This window comes from Chrysochloris asiatica, unplaced genomic scaffold, assembly GCF_000296735.1.
Source record: "Chrysochloris asiatica unplaced genomic scaffold, ChrAsi1.0 scaffold00487, whole genome shotgun sequence".
NCBI lineage: Eukaryota > Metazoa > Chordata > Mammalia > Afrosoricida > Chrysochloridae > Chrysochloris > Chrysochloris asiatica.
This window is the reverse complement of record NW_006409005.1, coordinates 631,411-647,539: the sequence shown is the minus strand read 5'-3', so window position 1 is coordinate 647,539 and position 16,129 is coordinate 631,411. Positions and strand designations below refer to the sequence as shown.

General features: G+C 38.5%; 1 protein-coding gene across 1 annotated transcript in view; it reads right to left on the bottom strand.

Annotated features, from left to right (window-relative positions):
* Nucleotides 1-16,129, bottom strand: part of LOC102828010 (chromosome unknown open reading frame, human C5orf51) — a 25,086-nt gene that overhangs the window by 3,684 nt on the left and 5,273 nt on the right. The window contains exons 2-5 of the mRNA XM_006877359.1: nt 13,467-13,573; nt 9,062-9,208; nt 3,732-3,863; nt 2,132-2,246 (exon numbers count right to left, since the gene is read on the bottom strand). Coding sequence (XP_006877421.1) covers nt 2,132-2,246; nt 3,732-3,863; nt 9,062-9,208; nt 13,467-13,573 — 501 coding nt within the window. The remainder of the gene's footprint in view (nt 1-2,131; nt 2,247-3,731; nt 3,864-9,061; nt 9,209-13,466; nt 13,574-16,129) is intronic.

The following is a 16,129-nucleotide window of genomic DNA, read 5'->3' as shown; positions in this document are numbered from 1 at the left end:
ACTTGATGGTCTTATTAAAACATAAGACCATTTAATTTCTCAAAGTAATTAAAATACAAATAAATGATTTATGTTGATGTATAGGTACCTCAAATGAGTATTATCATTTCAGTTCGCATGGAAGATGGCTCTGATGGTCTGACACCAAACACTCTGCCATCTACTCAATTCCAACCATAGTGGTCCTATAAACTAGGAAGGTGGCAGAAACAGACGGCCATGTCTTTTTCACATGGTGTGATGGTGGGGTTAAACTGACAATTTTTTTGGTTAGCAGTCAAATGCTTAACCAGAGCCATCAGAGCTCCTTCTGATGGTACTTGGTGCCATCTAGCCAATTGTGACTCATACAGACCCTGTACAGGGTTTCCAAGGAGCACTTGGTGGGTTTGAACCTCCAACCTTATGATTTACGGACCAGTGTTTATCCTATAGTGCAACACCAGAAGTCCATGATGGTATTAGAGACGTAAAATATTTTTAAAAAACCCAAAAAAATCTATTCCCAAAATTATTGCAGTTCCTATTATCTTACATTTATCTAAGTTTTTTATAATCACAGAATTTGTTTCTACAACCATCACCTCAAACTAAGTCTGAGTCCTGGTGTAATGCTACAGCATAAACGCTGGACTACTAACCCCAAGGGTGGTTCAAACTCACCAGCCACTCCTTGAAAACCCTATACAGGGTTACTATGAGGCAGAACCAGCTCAATGACACTGAACAACATTAAAGTGTCATATCAGTAAAAGAAATAACTGCTTAAGAGCAAACTCTGAGGCTTGACTTCATGAAAATATAAGATGCCGTATTAATTCTGTAACACTCACATACAGGTATATAAAGTGTCACATCCACATGTTCTGTGAAATCGGAAATTATTTGATTTGGACATTAAGGAATACTGTATTATATACAGAAGACAGACACATGGTATGGTCATGGGGCTGGCCTATTCTAAAATTTCTAATTGCATTTGTGGAAAAACTAACAGTTGCCATCAAATATCCATTCTCCCCTTCTTCCTTAGTAAAGAGCCTTGTTTTTATTTAAGGCAGCAGTGTATCCGGTTGAAGACTATATTTCCCAGTTTCCGTTATATACACACCTACTGGAGCCCTAGTGTTGCAGCAGCAATTAAGCACTTGGCTACTAAGCAGAAGGTAAGTGGTCAAAACCCACCAGTTACTCCATGGGAAAAAGATAAGGCAGTCTATTTATGTAAAGATTTACAGCCTCAGAAATCCTGCGGAGCAGTTCAACTCATGGGGTGGCTATGAGTTGGAATCAATTCAACAACTGTGGGTTTGGCTTGTAGCTAGGTGAAGTCTTCTGGTTAAATTCTGGCCAGCGAAATGTAGGTGAAGTGTTGTAAAAAGTTTCTTTGCCACTGATATGGCCTTTTGCCATTTCTGTGGCCTGGAAAATAGGTGAAATGGAAAGAGCTCCAAGAGCATCATGGAGTACTGCAAACGGAAGTCAATCCTCAACATTACAGTCATGTTGCACAACTCTGGGAAGTATTGTTTATACTGGATTTTATATAAAATATCTTCTTCTGAAGCTGAGGCGCAGCTCTGATTCTAAAAATGATGGAAGGAAAGGATAAGAACCTGTTAGCACCATAGAGCCACCATACCAGCTCTGGGCCTTCTCTATGTGAAAGGACAGTAAATTCCTTCTTGTAGCTATTGTTGTTGTGTGTCGTCGAGTTAGTGCCGACTCATAAAAAAACCTGTATAAGGTTTCCGAGGAGCAGCTAGTAGGTTAGAACTATGGAGTCTGTGGTTTGCAGTCCAGTGCTGATACTACAGCACCACAATAAGACCTTGTTTAAAATTTACTTCCAGTCTCTATTTCAAGTAACCAAACCTAAGTTCTGATAAATACTGACTGGCGTTTGTGAGCATGCAAAACGAGTAAAATAATATATAACTCTCCCAAAATGAAAGAGATAAGCATTATTTTTATATATTACGTGATAAGGTTTTAATCTTTGAATTTTTAAAAAGAAGGCTTTTTTTTGGTCTACACATTTAAAATTTAATTAAATCATAGTAAAACCTAACTTCCTAATATCTTAAAAAGCTTTACCAACACTTGGAAAACTTCAACAAGATCACATTACCTTCGTTCAATAATTTAGCAGTCTCTAGGTCTTGAAAGGAAACTCCTTCACTTAACTGGATAGGACTCCGATAATTCAGCATCTGGAGCAAGTAACTGATTCCATCAACAAGATACTAAATGAAAGTCAAAGCCAAAGAACTGAAATTATTATATGCAGAACTATAAAATCTTTAAATGTTAAGTTTTTCCCATTGTTTACTCAAAAGAAAATGGGCTGCAATATGCGTAGTGGTTATGAATCGGGCTGAGAACCGCAAGGTCAGCAGTTCGAAACTATCAGCTGTTCTGCGGGAGAAAGATGAGGTTTTCTGCTCCCATAAAGATTTACAGCCTTGGAAACCCTGTACAGGGTCGCTATGAGTCGGAACCGACTCCACGGCACATAACAACAACATAGTATCTTTTGGCTGTCGCATTTCAATGATAAAAGGATACACCACCCCAAGAATTTTGTAATGTGAGTATATGCCACAAAATGTTCCAATTAGTAAGAGTTTTATTTGAAAAAAAAAAAAAAAAGTTAGCCAATAACACATTTCAGTAATATACATGTCAAAGACAGAGATATGTTCAACAATTTACTTTAAAAATACACTTCCTTATTTATTAAAATTTAAAATATTAAGATATAACATTTACTTCTGAAATTGTGACCTCCCATTTCCAAGCCCACCTGAGTCATGTGTAAATGTAATCTCAGTGAGAATCCTTAGTGACTCAATATTTTGGATTTAATAATTGATCAGAAGAATCAAGATGGATCAGAGATCACAATTTTCCAGAAGCAGAGTTACATGAGTTCTTTAGCAGTGATGTACTGGGAGAGAAAGACTCACAACTATGTTTATTTTTCTTCAAGTCAAAAAAGTGTCATCAAGTTGGTTCTGACTCATAGTGACCCTGCACAGGACTTCTGAAAGTGGCTGGTGAATTTGAACCACTGACCTTGTGGTTTAAACCAACCTTGCAGTCCAGTGCATTATCCCACAGGACTCTTTCTTCAATATATGCTTAGGAAAAATAAAAATAAGTTTAAGAAGAAGTCCTATATGGCGCTGTAGAAGCACTGGACTGCTAACTGCAATGTTGGTGTTTCAAAGCCACCAGCCACTCCTCAGAAATCCTATACAGAGTTGCTATGACTTGGACTTGATGGTACTTAACAACAACAACATGCTTAGAAATTATTGCTATGATTAATTATAATATATTAAGAAAAAATATCCAGAACCTAATACATACAGAACTTTCAGTTCACAAAAAAATGTACTGTTCAATTATCACAATCTCAATTTGATTAAGACTGCACAGCTGCTAAGCAGAAAACCTGCAACTCAAACACACACATTCTGATTCCACTACACTCAGGTGTGGGGTTGAGGGTTAATGTGCTAGACTACAACGTCGGTTTGAACTGAAAGGTCAGCGGTTCAAGCTCACCCGTGGTTCCTAGGAAACCCTATACACAGTTGCTATGGATCGGAACCAGCTCGACGGCACTTAACAACAATAACAACAACTCTTAGTTCTACATTACATACAGCTTTTTGAAATCTATGAATGTCAACATCGAAACTGTCTGAGGAATGTCTATTTACCTTTTTAAGCAAACTAGATTTTCTTGAGAGCCACTCTCTCCTTTTGGTTAGAGAGTGACAATACATGTACAGCAGGGCTCCACGTCTCCAAGACAGACATTCCAGTAGTTCATCCCCAAGCAAATTGCCGTGCTGAAACACATCAAAGATAACACTAAAGAAAAGGAACTTAATGTTTGTAAGACAAAAGCTAAATTTCAAAAACTAGAAGAATTAAAAACACCTCATGTATCACAAAATTTGCCCTTCTTTTATGAAAACAGGAATGTCTTACTTTTAATCATACTTTGGACATTTTATCAGAAGGCTAGTCCCTCGATAAAGACATCATTCTTGGTAAAGTAGAGGGCCAGGGAAAAAGAGTAAGACCCAAAGCGAAATGGACTGGCACAGTGGCCAGCAGCAAAGGGCTCAGGTGTAAAAACAACTGTGAGATGGCAAAACAAAAGTGCTCTGTTCACTTGTGTACAGGAGTGCGATGAGACGGAGCCAACTCAGTGGCTCATAACAACAAAAACTGCTACCTTAATATTAAAAACAACCACAGTTTACAAAGAATTTATTTTTTCACAAAGTAATTTAAAATACATTTTAGTAGCAAATTCTCCAAGATATTTGATAAATAATATATGTTCTGGGTAAAACGAAAACTTTTCACTAATATGTTGTTTGAAGCAAGACTGCACTTATTTCTATGACTTCTAACATAAAATAATGAAAACTATAAACAATAACTATAATACGCCTAATTCCTTTTAAACAAGCATTAATTTATTTAACAAACATTTATTAAGTGCAGCATATATGCTATGGAGTTCTGGTGTGGTGCCACAGGAAAAGCACTTGACCTCAAGGTCAGTTTGAACCACAAGGTCAGTGGTTCAGACTCACCAGTTATTCTTTGGAAACCCTATACAGGGTCGCTATAAGTAGGAGCCAACTCAATGGTATTTAACAATAACAACACAACACATATATGGCAAAGTATGATCCTGAGGGAGGCACAACAATGAGTAGACATATTGTTGTTTTTGTTGTTAGATCCGTCTAGTAGGTTCCTACTCACAGCAACCCATGCCCAACAGAATGAAACACTGCCAGGTCCTGTGCCAGTCTAATAAATGTTTTTCCACACAAGAGCCCACTGCTCCTGTAACTGTGTCAGTCCATCTTGTTGGGGATCTTCCTCGCTAATCCTCCACGTTACTAAACACAATGTCCTTCTCCAGCCATTTATCTGTCAGTTGGCTGCACTGATGGCTTGCCTGTTAGTATGAAGGTGTACCACCAGTGTTTGAAATTCCAGCAGGGTCACCCATAGTGGACAGGTTTCAGATGAGCTTCCAGACTAAGATAAACTAGGAAGAAGGAGAAACAGACTACTTCCAAATATTTAGTCACTGAAAACATTACGAATAGCAATGGGGCACTGTGAGATATCACCAGAATACTGAATACTGAAATATGATGAAGAGCACTAGAATATTGTCAGATATAGTGTTGGGGAAAAAAAACAACCCAGGCTGGAAGGCACTCAAAATATGACTGGAGAAGAGCTGCCTCCTCAAAAGAGAGTCCACCATGAGGACAAGAATGGAGTTAATCTTTCAGGACCTTCATTTCATGGTGCACAACTCAAAAAGAAAAGAAACAGCTGCACACATCCATTAATAATCAGGACATATGATTATGTATGATGTATTAATCTCAAAAATTGGAAGTTGTAAAAAATGAAATCGAAGTCATAAAAATTGATATCCAAGGCATTAGTGAGGTGAAATAGACTGGAATTAGAAATTTTTGAATCTGACAATCACGTGGTTTACTATGCAGGAAATGACAAACTGAAGAGGAATGGCACAGCACTCATTATCAAAATGAACTTTTCACGATCCATCCAGTAGTACAACGCTTTTTGTTAAAGGACACTATCCATACGCCTAAAAGGAAGACCAATTAATAACACTACTATAAAAATTGAGACACAAACCACCTAAAACAAGTTGATGAAATTGAAGGATTCTACAACTTCTTCAGTCTGAAATTCATCAAACATGCGATCAAGATATGATAATTAGAGAACAAACAAGATGGCGGATCAGTGGAAGTGCAGTGAGGAGCTCCCTCAGCAACAACACAGAATACCCGGACCAAGCAGGCTCAGGGGATGGTGCCAGAACTCTGAACCACATATAAAGGAATATTTAGAAGGTTGGAAGGTTTACAGCTAGGGCAATTGGTAGCAGAAGCAAGAAATCCACTGTTTTCTAATTCAAGATGCTCAGCTGCTCCCAGAGCCACAATCCTGGGCAAGACCAAGCGGAGGAAGGATCAGACGCCTGACAGAATCACAGAGATAAAGGTCTGGGCATTCTTTTTTTTTTATCTTTTCATTGGTCTCTTGCAACCTGCGCACCTCCATTCTGGTGACTAGAGGGGGTGCCTGAGCGAGTGGACACCCCACTCCCACCTCCAGTGGGTAATACTACACTTGTGCACAGATCTCCTTGAAATTTAAAGCGACAGTTTCAACTTAAAAACGAAAAGGCAGTGCAAAATTGCCAGAGCCAGCCCTGAACAGTTTATCATTCAGAAAAAGGCTAGTATGAAGGTGAACGGGGATTGTGGAGTGGGACAGGCAGATTAAAAAAAAACAGGCTGAATATTAAATCCTGAGTTACATCACAATGACCAACAAGTGGCATCTTGAAATTTCTCAGGAAGAAGACTGAAAAGGGAAGTCCATCTCCTGATCACATCTACCCGGAGCCAATCAGAAAGCATTAAAACAAAACAAAATACACACTCATCTAAGTATTAAGGCCACAGATAACTCCTGAAGATGCCCCCAAAACAAACACAGATGACTATATCAGCACATGTCCAGAAATGAGATAAAGTGACTGACGCAAATGAACTGGAGGGAGACCTACACTCCATACTGGAAGGAGGACACGGTTTGGAAATGCCTGAGAAGGAATTCAGAAAAATAATTATAAAATGTATCAAAACACTATACAATGGAGTAGAGAAAAATAAGGAAGAAGTCAGGAAAGCGCTATAGGAACAATCAAATAAAATAGATACAGCATTGAAAATAATTCAAAACCTACAGAAAGAGGTCCAAACGATTAATAATAGAATATCAGAAAAGGACAATACACTGAAAGGGCAAAGGAGTAGAGCTGAAGAGATAGAAGCTAGAACTAGTGAGCCAGAAGATAAATCTCTCAACAGTACTATGACAGAAGAGCAAGCACAAAAAATGATAAAAAAAAATCTAAAGAAGGCCTAAGATTCATGTTGGACAACATGAAGAGGAAAAACTAAAGAATGATCAGCATTCCGGAACAGGAAGAAACATACAAGTCTGCAGAGGAGAAACTTGAAGAGCTTCTGTAATAAAACTTCCCTAACATCCTGAAAAGTGAAAAGATAAGCATTCAAGAAGCTCAACGAACCCCAGGATGGACAGACCCTAAAAGACAATCACCAAGACATATAATACTTAAGTTCTCCAAAAACAAAGATATGGACAGAATCCTGAAAGTAGCTAGGGAAAAGAGAAGTGTAACATACAAAGGCAAGCAAATCAGATTAGGCTCGGATCGCTCAACAGAAACCATGCAGGCAAGAAGGCAATGGGGCGAGATATATAAAACGCTGAGAGAAAAAAACTGTCAACCAAGAATCATGTACCCAGCAAAGCTGTCAATCAAATATGAAGGTATAATCAAAACATTCCAGGATAAACAGAAGCTAAGGGATTTTGCCAAAGCCAACCCTGCTATGAAAAACATCCTAAAGGAAGGTCTGTGGACTGAGAATCAACAAGCACAGACAACAACCAGAGAATGATGTACACAGTAGCATCAACCTGAACTCAACCGACAAATGAAGTGTCAAAAACAGAATAAAACTATAAGAACAGAGATCTGGGAGGTCAGTCTATGATCAAAACAATTATAATGTGAAAGAAGGTGAACACAGAGGAACAGAGATCCAGGAGGTGAGAAGGTCAGGTAGATTATTGGATAAAATAGACTATCTTAAATGGAGGGAAGAACTAATGGAATATAAGTTAATCACAATGGGGTTGGGGTAGGGGGTTTACTCTGGGTGTTGGGAAGGGCAATACAAGAAGGGGGAGGAGATGAACAAGATAGATAAGGGAACACTGAGACAGGTTTGCATGGCCTAGTGGGACAGAGGTAAATAGTGATGCATACTCAACCTTGGAACAACAGGGCTCTGGGATACAGGGATCTAGGTATAGCTTGAAGAGGGGAAATGATAGTAAAATCCTTGACTGCCTTATGAATATTAGTTTCCATTGCCTACTACTGTAAAATAGACACTTGAGTGGGATAGAAAGAAATGTTGGGAAACATGATTACAGAAAACTTGTAAGTCTGTCTTCAGCCTATAACTGACTGGAATACCTAAAAGGGTTCTAGAACTTGCCCAGTGAAATAGGCCTGTTGCAAAGCCTTTGCAGAGTATAAGGCCTTAGGTGGAATCCTGAGTCCCATCCAGAACCTTATGAGGTGGGACATTCCCACTAGTAAGGACAAGCAGACCAGCCTGGAACAGCTAGAGCAACAGAAGATACAGCTTCAAAGAAAGATCATTAGGAAAAACCCAAGTAAATTAATAGGAGGTCAGACAGCGCCTCCCCCCACTTTTATGCACATATTAATAATGTTTAGATGTGCATCACAAAGTTATTGCTGTTGTTAAGTACCGATGAGTCGGTTCTGACTCATAGCGACCCTGTATAGGGTTTTCGAGGCTGTCAATCTTTACGGGAGCAGAAAGCCTGGTTTGTAATAATAAATGGAAGCATCACAAAGTAGCTTCCATTTATTATTACAAACCATTGTAAAGCTCAAAAAATAATATAATAGGCTTTATGTGGTTGGGGGAGTCCTGATGTGACGCCGTGAGTTAATGCGCCAGACTGCAAAGCCGTATGAACTACAAAGTCAGCAGTTCAAGCTCACCTGTCATTCCTCGGAAACCCTATACAGGGTTGCTAAGGGTCGGAACTGACTTGACAGCACTTCACAACACAACAACAATGGGGTTGGAAACTTAGGACAATAAATGACATATATGTGGTCAGATGCTGCCCTGATGTTTGTGGCGCAAGACTGTATATGCTTTATTTCTGACACTGGTTTGAAGTGTTAAGACTCTCCTACTTCCCTCTTTCAATCTTAATTCAAACCAGGAACAGACTCAATTATGAAGAAAAACATATACTCTGAAAAGCAGCATAGTAAGTGTTAGCAACATTCCAGTATAATTCAGCAAATTGCAAAACTTACTTTTAAATGTATATTATTTTCCTTGACTAAAATTTCTGGTTCTGAAAGAAATCTGATCAGATCTTTTACTTTCTGTGAGGAAGAACCTTCAGGAAAATCTTCATCTACTAGCTTATTCTCCTCAAAATATGTCATGTCCAAAATAGCCTGAAGAAAGAGAGAAAAAAGTTATGTGAAAATGATTTAAACTTGAAAGAAAAACTCTTATACTTTAGCTTATCATGCATATGCTTTACTAGAGCATTGAAAACATTGGTCAATGAATAAGGAAGACTACAGAAGAATTAATGCATTTGAGTTATGGTGCTGGAGGAGAATATTAAAAGTACCATAGACTGCCAAAAGTACAAACAAATCTGTGTGGAAAGAAATACAGCCAGAATGCTTCTTAGAAGCCAGGATGGCCAGACTTTGAACATAATAGGCCGAGAGAAAGACATTTTGCTTGGTAAGTGGAGGATCAGAGAAAAAGAGGAAGACTCCCAACAAGATAGATTGGCACAATAGCAGCAGCAATGGACTCAGGCGTAACAGCGACTGTGGGGTTAACGCAGAACCAGGAAGTGTTTCTTTCTGTTGTGCATAGGGTCGCTATGAGTTGATATCGACTTGAGGACACCTAACAACAACAACCATGCATTTAAGGTGGTGGTCAGTGGCAGAATTCTCACCTTTATGTTAGAAGCATGATTCAAGCTCACCTTGGAAACCCTTTACAGGATTCGCTATAAGTTGGAACCAACTAACATGTTAGAAGCATGTGTTCGAATCTTGGCCAAAGCAACTCATGCAGTTACCACCCACTTCTCAGTGGGGGCTTGTGTGTTGCTATAATACTAAACAAGTTTCAGCAGAGCTTCCAGATGAAGATAGATTAGGAAGAAATGTCTGGTGATCTACTTTTGAAAATCAACCAATGAAAACTCTATGAATAATAACATTTCAATCTGTAACTAATCATAGGGATCTTACAGAACCAGAAAATGTTTAGTTCTATTGTGCATGGGGCTGCTGTGAGCCAGTGGCATATTTCAAGGCAGCAAATATCATCACCACAACACATTTGAAAATAAAAAACTGTCTTTCTGCAAGCATAATTTAAAACAGACCTTCTAAAATAGCTTCATAGGTGTTTTAGTTACATTCTTAACGATAATCTTGTGCCCCTTAAAAGTTAAAATGGAGATTTGTATTAATCACTAAAACAGGAATTAAAAGAAATAAATTAATCAATGTGATTATAAAAAGTATAACTACTACATTGTTATTGTTGCTAAGTGGCACACAGTCACTTCCAACTCATAGTGACCTTGTACAGGGTTTCCAAGGCTGTAAACGTTTGTGGGATCAGAAACCTCATCTGGGCTCAAACCACTGACCTTCTGATTCACAGTCCTGTGCTTATCCAACATATACACTATGCATCCCATAATTACTACAGTATTTTATTGATACAGATGTCTGTATGGTACTTAACAACAGCACCAACATGTCAGTCCACTGACACACACACACACACACACACTTACTTTTTATTGCGTGTGCTGCCAAGCAATTATGAATCATAGCAATTCCATGAGAGTCCTGGTATGGCAATGTTGGAAAAGCACTGTGCTGCTAACTACAAGGTAAGTATTTCAAACCCACCCAGCTGCTCCTTGGAAAGCCATACAGGGTCACTATGAGTCGGAAATGACTCGACAGCACTTCACAACAATCTTTAAGGGAGTTGTGATAGTTAAGGTTTTGTGTCAACTTGACTAAGCCACAATTGTCAGTGGCTCAGCAGTTGAGATGTAGTTATCAACCATGACAAAATCTAACATAATGTAATCAACTGTGTGATGAGGTCTGTCCATTAAAGGGAAGCTTCCTCAAGGGTGTGGCCTGCTCCAATATACTGGACACTCAGGCAAGACTTTCTGGGTCTCTGCTGGATCTGGATTTTACACCTAGCTCATCCTGCTATATACCTGGCCATCCTGGGAGTCCTTAGCAGCCTGCCATCTGGCTTCGTAATTTTGGTTTACAAAGACTTAGGACTCTCACACGTCTACAGTTGTGTGCTACTCTTTTGGTTCACAGTCCTGTGCCAGTCCTACAGACACTATGCATCCCATAATTACTATGGGATATAAACTTTTTTAAAATATACATATATTAATATAACACATAACCTTTTTTATATATACATCTATTATCTTTCACTGGTTTTGCTTCTCTATAGAACCCAACTTAATATAGGAGCAGATTGTCAGATCTTTTCTCCTCTCAACAGTTAGCTTGTGAATCTGAGTCACTTAGTCCTGGTGTGGTGCTGGCCCACAAGGTCAGTGGTTCAAACCCACAAGCTGCTCCTCAGAACCCTACACAGGGTTGCTATAAGTCGGACCAACTTGAAGGCACTTCATAACACCAACAAACTTTTCAGTTAGCAGATAAGCACTTTTAGCCAAATTTTCCAAATGCCTGTTTTATTAAGTTAAGATTACCATTTCTAGTTTTGTACACTGACTCTTAAAACCATTTATTTGCTTTCCCAAATGAAGAGCCAGTATTTAGGGGTATCCTGGCACTTAGTAGAAGAGGTATTAATACCAGTTTAATGCAATTCAAACACTAAGATCCAGCAGTCATGAAATACAAGAAGAGACATTGTGGAAACACCTAAAAACTACCCAGCCCTTTTTCTTTTTTTAACCTGCTGGACTAAGAGGAAAACAACTGGGTTCTAGTATGTTTTGTCACTAATCACTTAACTAATCAAAGACAAATCACTTTTATCTTTTAGAGTTTCAGTTTCTTCACTGGCATAATGAAGAAAGTGGATTACATGCCTTCCAAAGTCTCTTGCTTTGAGGATAAAATGAATGCATAAATGAGTAGCAAGCACTTAGAACATTATCTATCACTTAGTTAATGGCACTTAAGTGACAGGTGGAGTCCTGGGTTAATACGCCAGACTGCAAAGCCATTTGAACTGCAAGGTTAGGGATTCAAGCTCCTTGGAAACCCTTTCAGGGTCACTATGTGTCAGATTTGACTTGATGGCTCTTAACAACAAAAACAAGTGACAGGTGCTACTGTGTTAAGGCCTAAGCCAAGAGGGGCAAGATTATTCATTCTATAAAATATAATCTGCTGATTCAGAGACATAGGTAGGGTATAAGAAGGCCTGGGAAATTTGAATCTGTATCTCTAGATTTCTGTCTTATTATTAGAGATTTAAGTGGGCTTAAAAAATTGACAGAAAAATGGAATTAAATGATAACAGAATATTCCCAGGAGCTTTTTGAAATCCTCTTGTAAATCAATATGGTTAGAACACTCCCATGCAAAAGAAATGAAATGACATCCATCACATGCAAAAAGGCAGGAAGTCTCCTTCCTGAAAGGAAAGATGGCTAGCTAGGCAAACTACTTGGGTAGTTTCAACAACTCCTTAAGATTTTTGAGTAGTTTGTCAGAGGCTAATTCAACTCACTGAAATCAGAAACTATATGTACTTCCTAAAAGACAGCACGAAGTCCTAGTGTGGACTGGGTCGAGAGTTCAATCCCACCAGCGGTTTCCTGGAAACCCTACACAGGGTCAGTATGAGTCAGAACTGACTGAACTTGACAATAACAAGAAAGCAGTGTCAGGCATGCTTACTGCTGCACGTTTGCTGTGCAACTCAAATGCAAACCTTGGAGGCTTAACACAATTTATTCTACATTCTTTACTTCCTTTTTGCTCTCCCTTGCCATTTAATTCAACAATGGAGCAAGGACAGGTGAAAGTGCTCTATCAACTACAAAGTGCTAGGCGAATATTAGTTACTTTAATGAAATTGTGGGTTTTTTTAATGTTTGCCTCAGTAGTCTTTGAAAAGCCCAAGAAAATAGTTCTTATCCTAACAGTCTTGAATTTGAAAGGAAAATAGAAGAGCAAAATGGAAAGAGCAAAATCTTAGGAACCTATATGACACAAACAAGGGAAATCATATCAACAATCCCAAGGTTAAGGTGAATTTCAGCAAAACTGAAAACTGAGCATCTAGTAGACTCTTTCATTCCTCCTGCATACACATAATCGCACACAATAATGTTCTGAGTATCTTTTACAGGAAGCCATTCTTTTATCAGCATGATTGTTCTCCTAACTACTTTGTTCTTTTGTGCATTGGGTCACTATGGGGAAGAGCCAACTAGATGGCACTTAGCAACAACAAGAAACTTACTAGCACATCCATAAATGTTACTTTTTTCCATACTACCTCAATTTTTTACTATACAAAGGTTTTTTTTAAGTTAAATACTTTAAATAGAGAATAATCTGATTCATTATAAGCAAACCTTAGGGCCAACCACCGAAGTAAGCAGTTTGCCCCCACAAAAGATGCCAGGATTACGTATTTCAGTACCTGTGTGTAAAGTTCTAGAAGGTTTGATGGATTTGAACATTCTTTGTCTTCTCCACAAAGGAGTTTCAATTTTTCTAGAGCTGCAGAGGCCCGAATTAAAAAGTGATCTACAAGGAATAAAAACACAACAATTATTTCACATTTTCTCAGCGTGTTTAAACAACAACAAAAAAGTTAAGCATCTTTAAGTTATTGAATTGATATAAATAATGTTATGACCAACAGAAAAGCAACATGGTCCTATGAATATGAGTTCATCCATGCACAGACTCATTCCAAACAAAACACGTTTACTCATGTCTTTGCGATCACTGAATGACTCTAAACAGAGGAGATCTGCTGGACCAGTTAAATTCATGGCAGAGGTCAACTCAAAAGGCTAGGGAAAATGTTTTTTGGGATTTCCAAAGGATAACCTTGATAGATTTTCTTGACGGACACAGGATAATCACAGAGGCCTATTTAGGAAGAAATTTTAATAAATGTGAGAACCGCATAGGTAGGAAAAAGACCAGGAAAGTTATGCCAAAAATTTTTCCCACCACACCAATGTACCTGCTCATTCTTTGAGGGTATGTCCCATACAAACTTTATTGAGAAATCTTAATCCATTCACCCTACAGTCCTGATCTTGCCCCTTCAGATTTCTTTTTGTTCCCCAAACTCAACATTTAAAAGGTACACAATTTGAGTTTCTTGAGAATGCTAAAACTGCTATTTATTTTAAGGTAGTGTAAATCAAAGAACACAGAATTCTTTGAGGAAGAACCAGAGATGGAAACACCACCTTCAAAAGTATACAGACCTAGAGCGCTGCTTCCTGTGGCAGGTCTGGGGAAGGAGTGGCAAATACCATGTCAGGCCCTGAAGCTGGCAAGAAGAAGCCCTTGAAACAACCCAAGAAACAGAACATGGAAATGGATGAGGAAGATAAGGCTTTCAAGCAGAAACAAATAGAAGAGCAGAAGAAACTGGAAGGGCCACAGGGAAGGGCCCCCTGGCCACAGGTGGAATTGAGAAATCTGGCAAAAAAGAAGCTGTTCTTTGTGGCTGTGGGAATGGTAACCCTTGATTCCGTTTCTGTTTAAACATTTGAATTCCCCGCTAGAACAGCTCTTGCCATCATCTGTAGTTAGATTGAAGTGTTCTCTTGGAGCCTGTTGTACATTTAAGAGTAAACTTGAAAAAAAGAAAAAGAAAAAGAAAGAAAGAAATCCTACAATGGTCCATCTCTTTAGTCCTAGCTTAGCTGTGTGGTCAGTAAACCCAAGCCAGAATCCTGCCAGAGGTGCTCTTCAATCTTTGTTATGCCCAGAATCCTGTACCACCTAGAGTTAAAGCAACTCATCTGAAAAAAAAAAAGTACACAGATCTAGATGGAGGGTAAGAGGGGGCTTCAAAAAGTTCATCGAACAGTGGAATTTTCCCACAAACTTTTGAAGTCCTCTTGTATCTTCTGATATCTTCTGATATTTTAATTTAATACAAGTTTCTACTATTTTACTTACCCTTGTACTTTATGCAAAGCATGAAGTAAGTAATGCCTATTCCTAGTAAGTAAATTTATCAGGGCTAAATTTAACATGGAGAGCAAGAGACTGACACTTTCCTAGGTTAACTTCTGTCATTTCTTAAATGCTTCCTGTATTTTCATAATGCTGCTTTTATCATATTTAACTCATTCAAACTGCTTCGAATAATTTAAAGACCTTTATCAATATAGTATAAATAATTTTTAAATGTATATAGAAAGAGCCTCCACTGAAAATTTAAAATTTCATAAATGTAAGCCAGTTTCCAAAGATAACTGATGAAATTGAATGCCGCATAATATGTCAGTCAATCTGAGCAATTCTAACTGTGACAATTGTGTTTACAACTTTTACAATTCAAAGTACATACTGCATCTGACCATTTTATTTCTTCCAAACCTGAAATGGAACAAATGACCTCATTCCTTCCAAATCTGGGAAGAGCCATGGGTTAAGTGGTAGGCTGCTAACCTACAGGTTGGTGTTTCACACCCACCAGCTGCTCCACTGGCGAAAGATGAGGCTGTCTGCTCCCATAAAGGTTTAGTCTATGAAATCCTAAGAAACAGTTTTATTCTGTCCTATAGGTCACTACGAGTAAGAACTGACTCCCTGGCAGTGGGTTCCAAATCTGAAGAAAATGGAATTTAAAACTTCTGACACGTACTCTTACAGTTTACCCGTTCTCCGCCTTCATTATCTCTGAATAGTTTCTCCTTCTCTCTTCACGTTCCCTTTGCTTTCTGATTTTATCTTTTCATAAGGATTTTTCATCCATAACCTATAAAGATTGCACATCAAGGTACTATCCATCCTTCTAGATAATCTCATGTGGTCAGATTTAGATATGCCCAAATTTAGGAGACAATACTTCCTGAGTATGCTTCTTAGTGTTCCCCCCTTCTTGACACATGCAAGGTGGGTTTGAACTGCAAGGTCGGAAGTTCAAATCCACCAGTAGCTCCTTGGAAATCCTATACAAGATGTCTATGAGTTGAAACTGACTTGAAGGCACTAAACAACAACAACATGACATGATTTACTATACTGGGAATGACAAATTGAAGAGGAATGGCGTCACATTCATCATTTCAAAGAACACTTCAAAATATACCTTGAAATATAATGCTG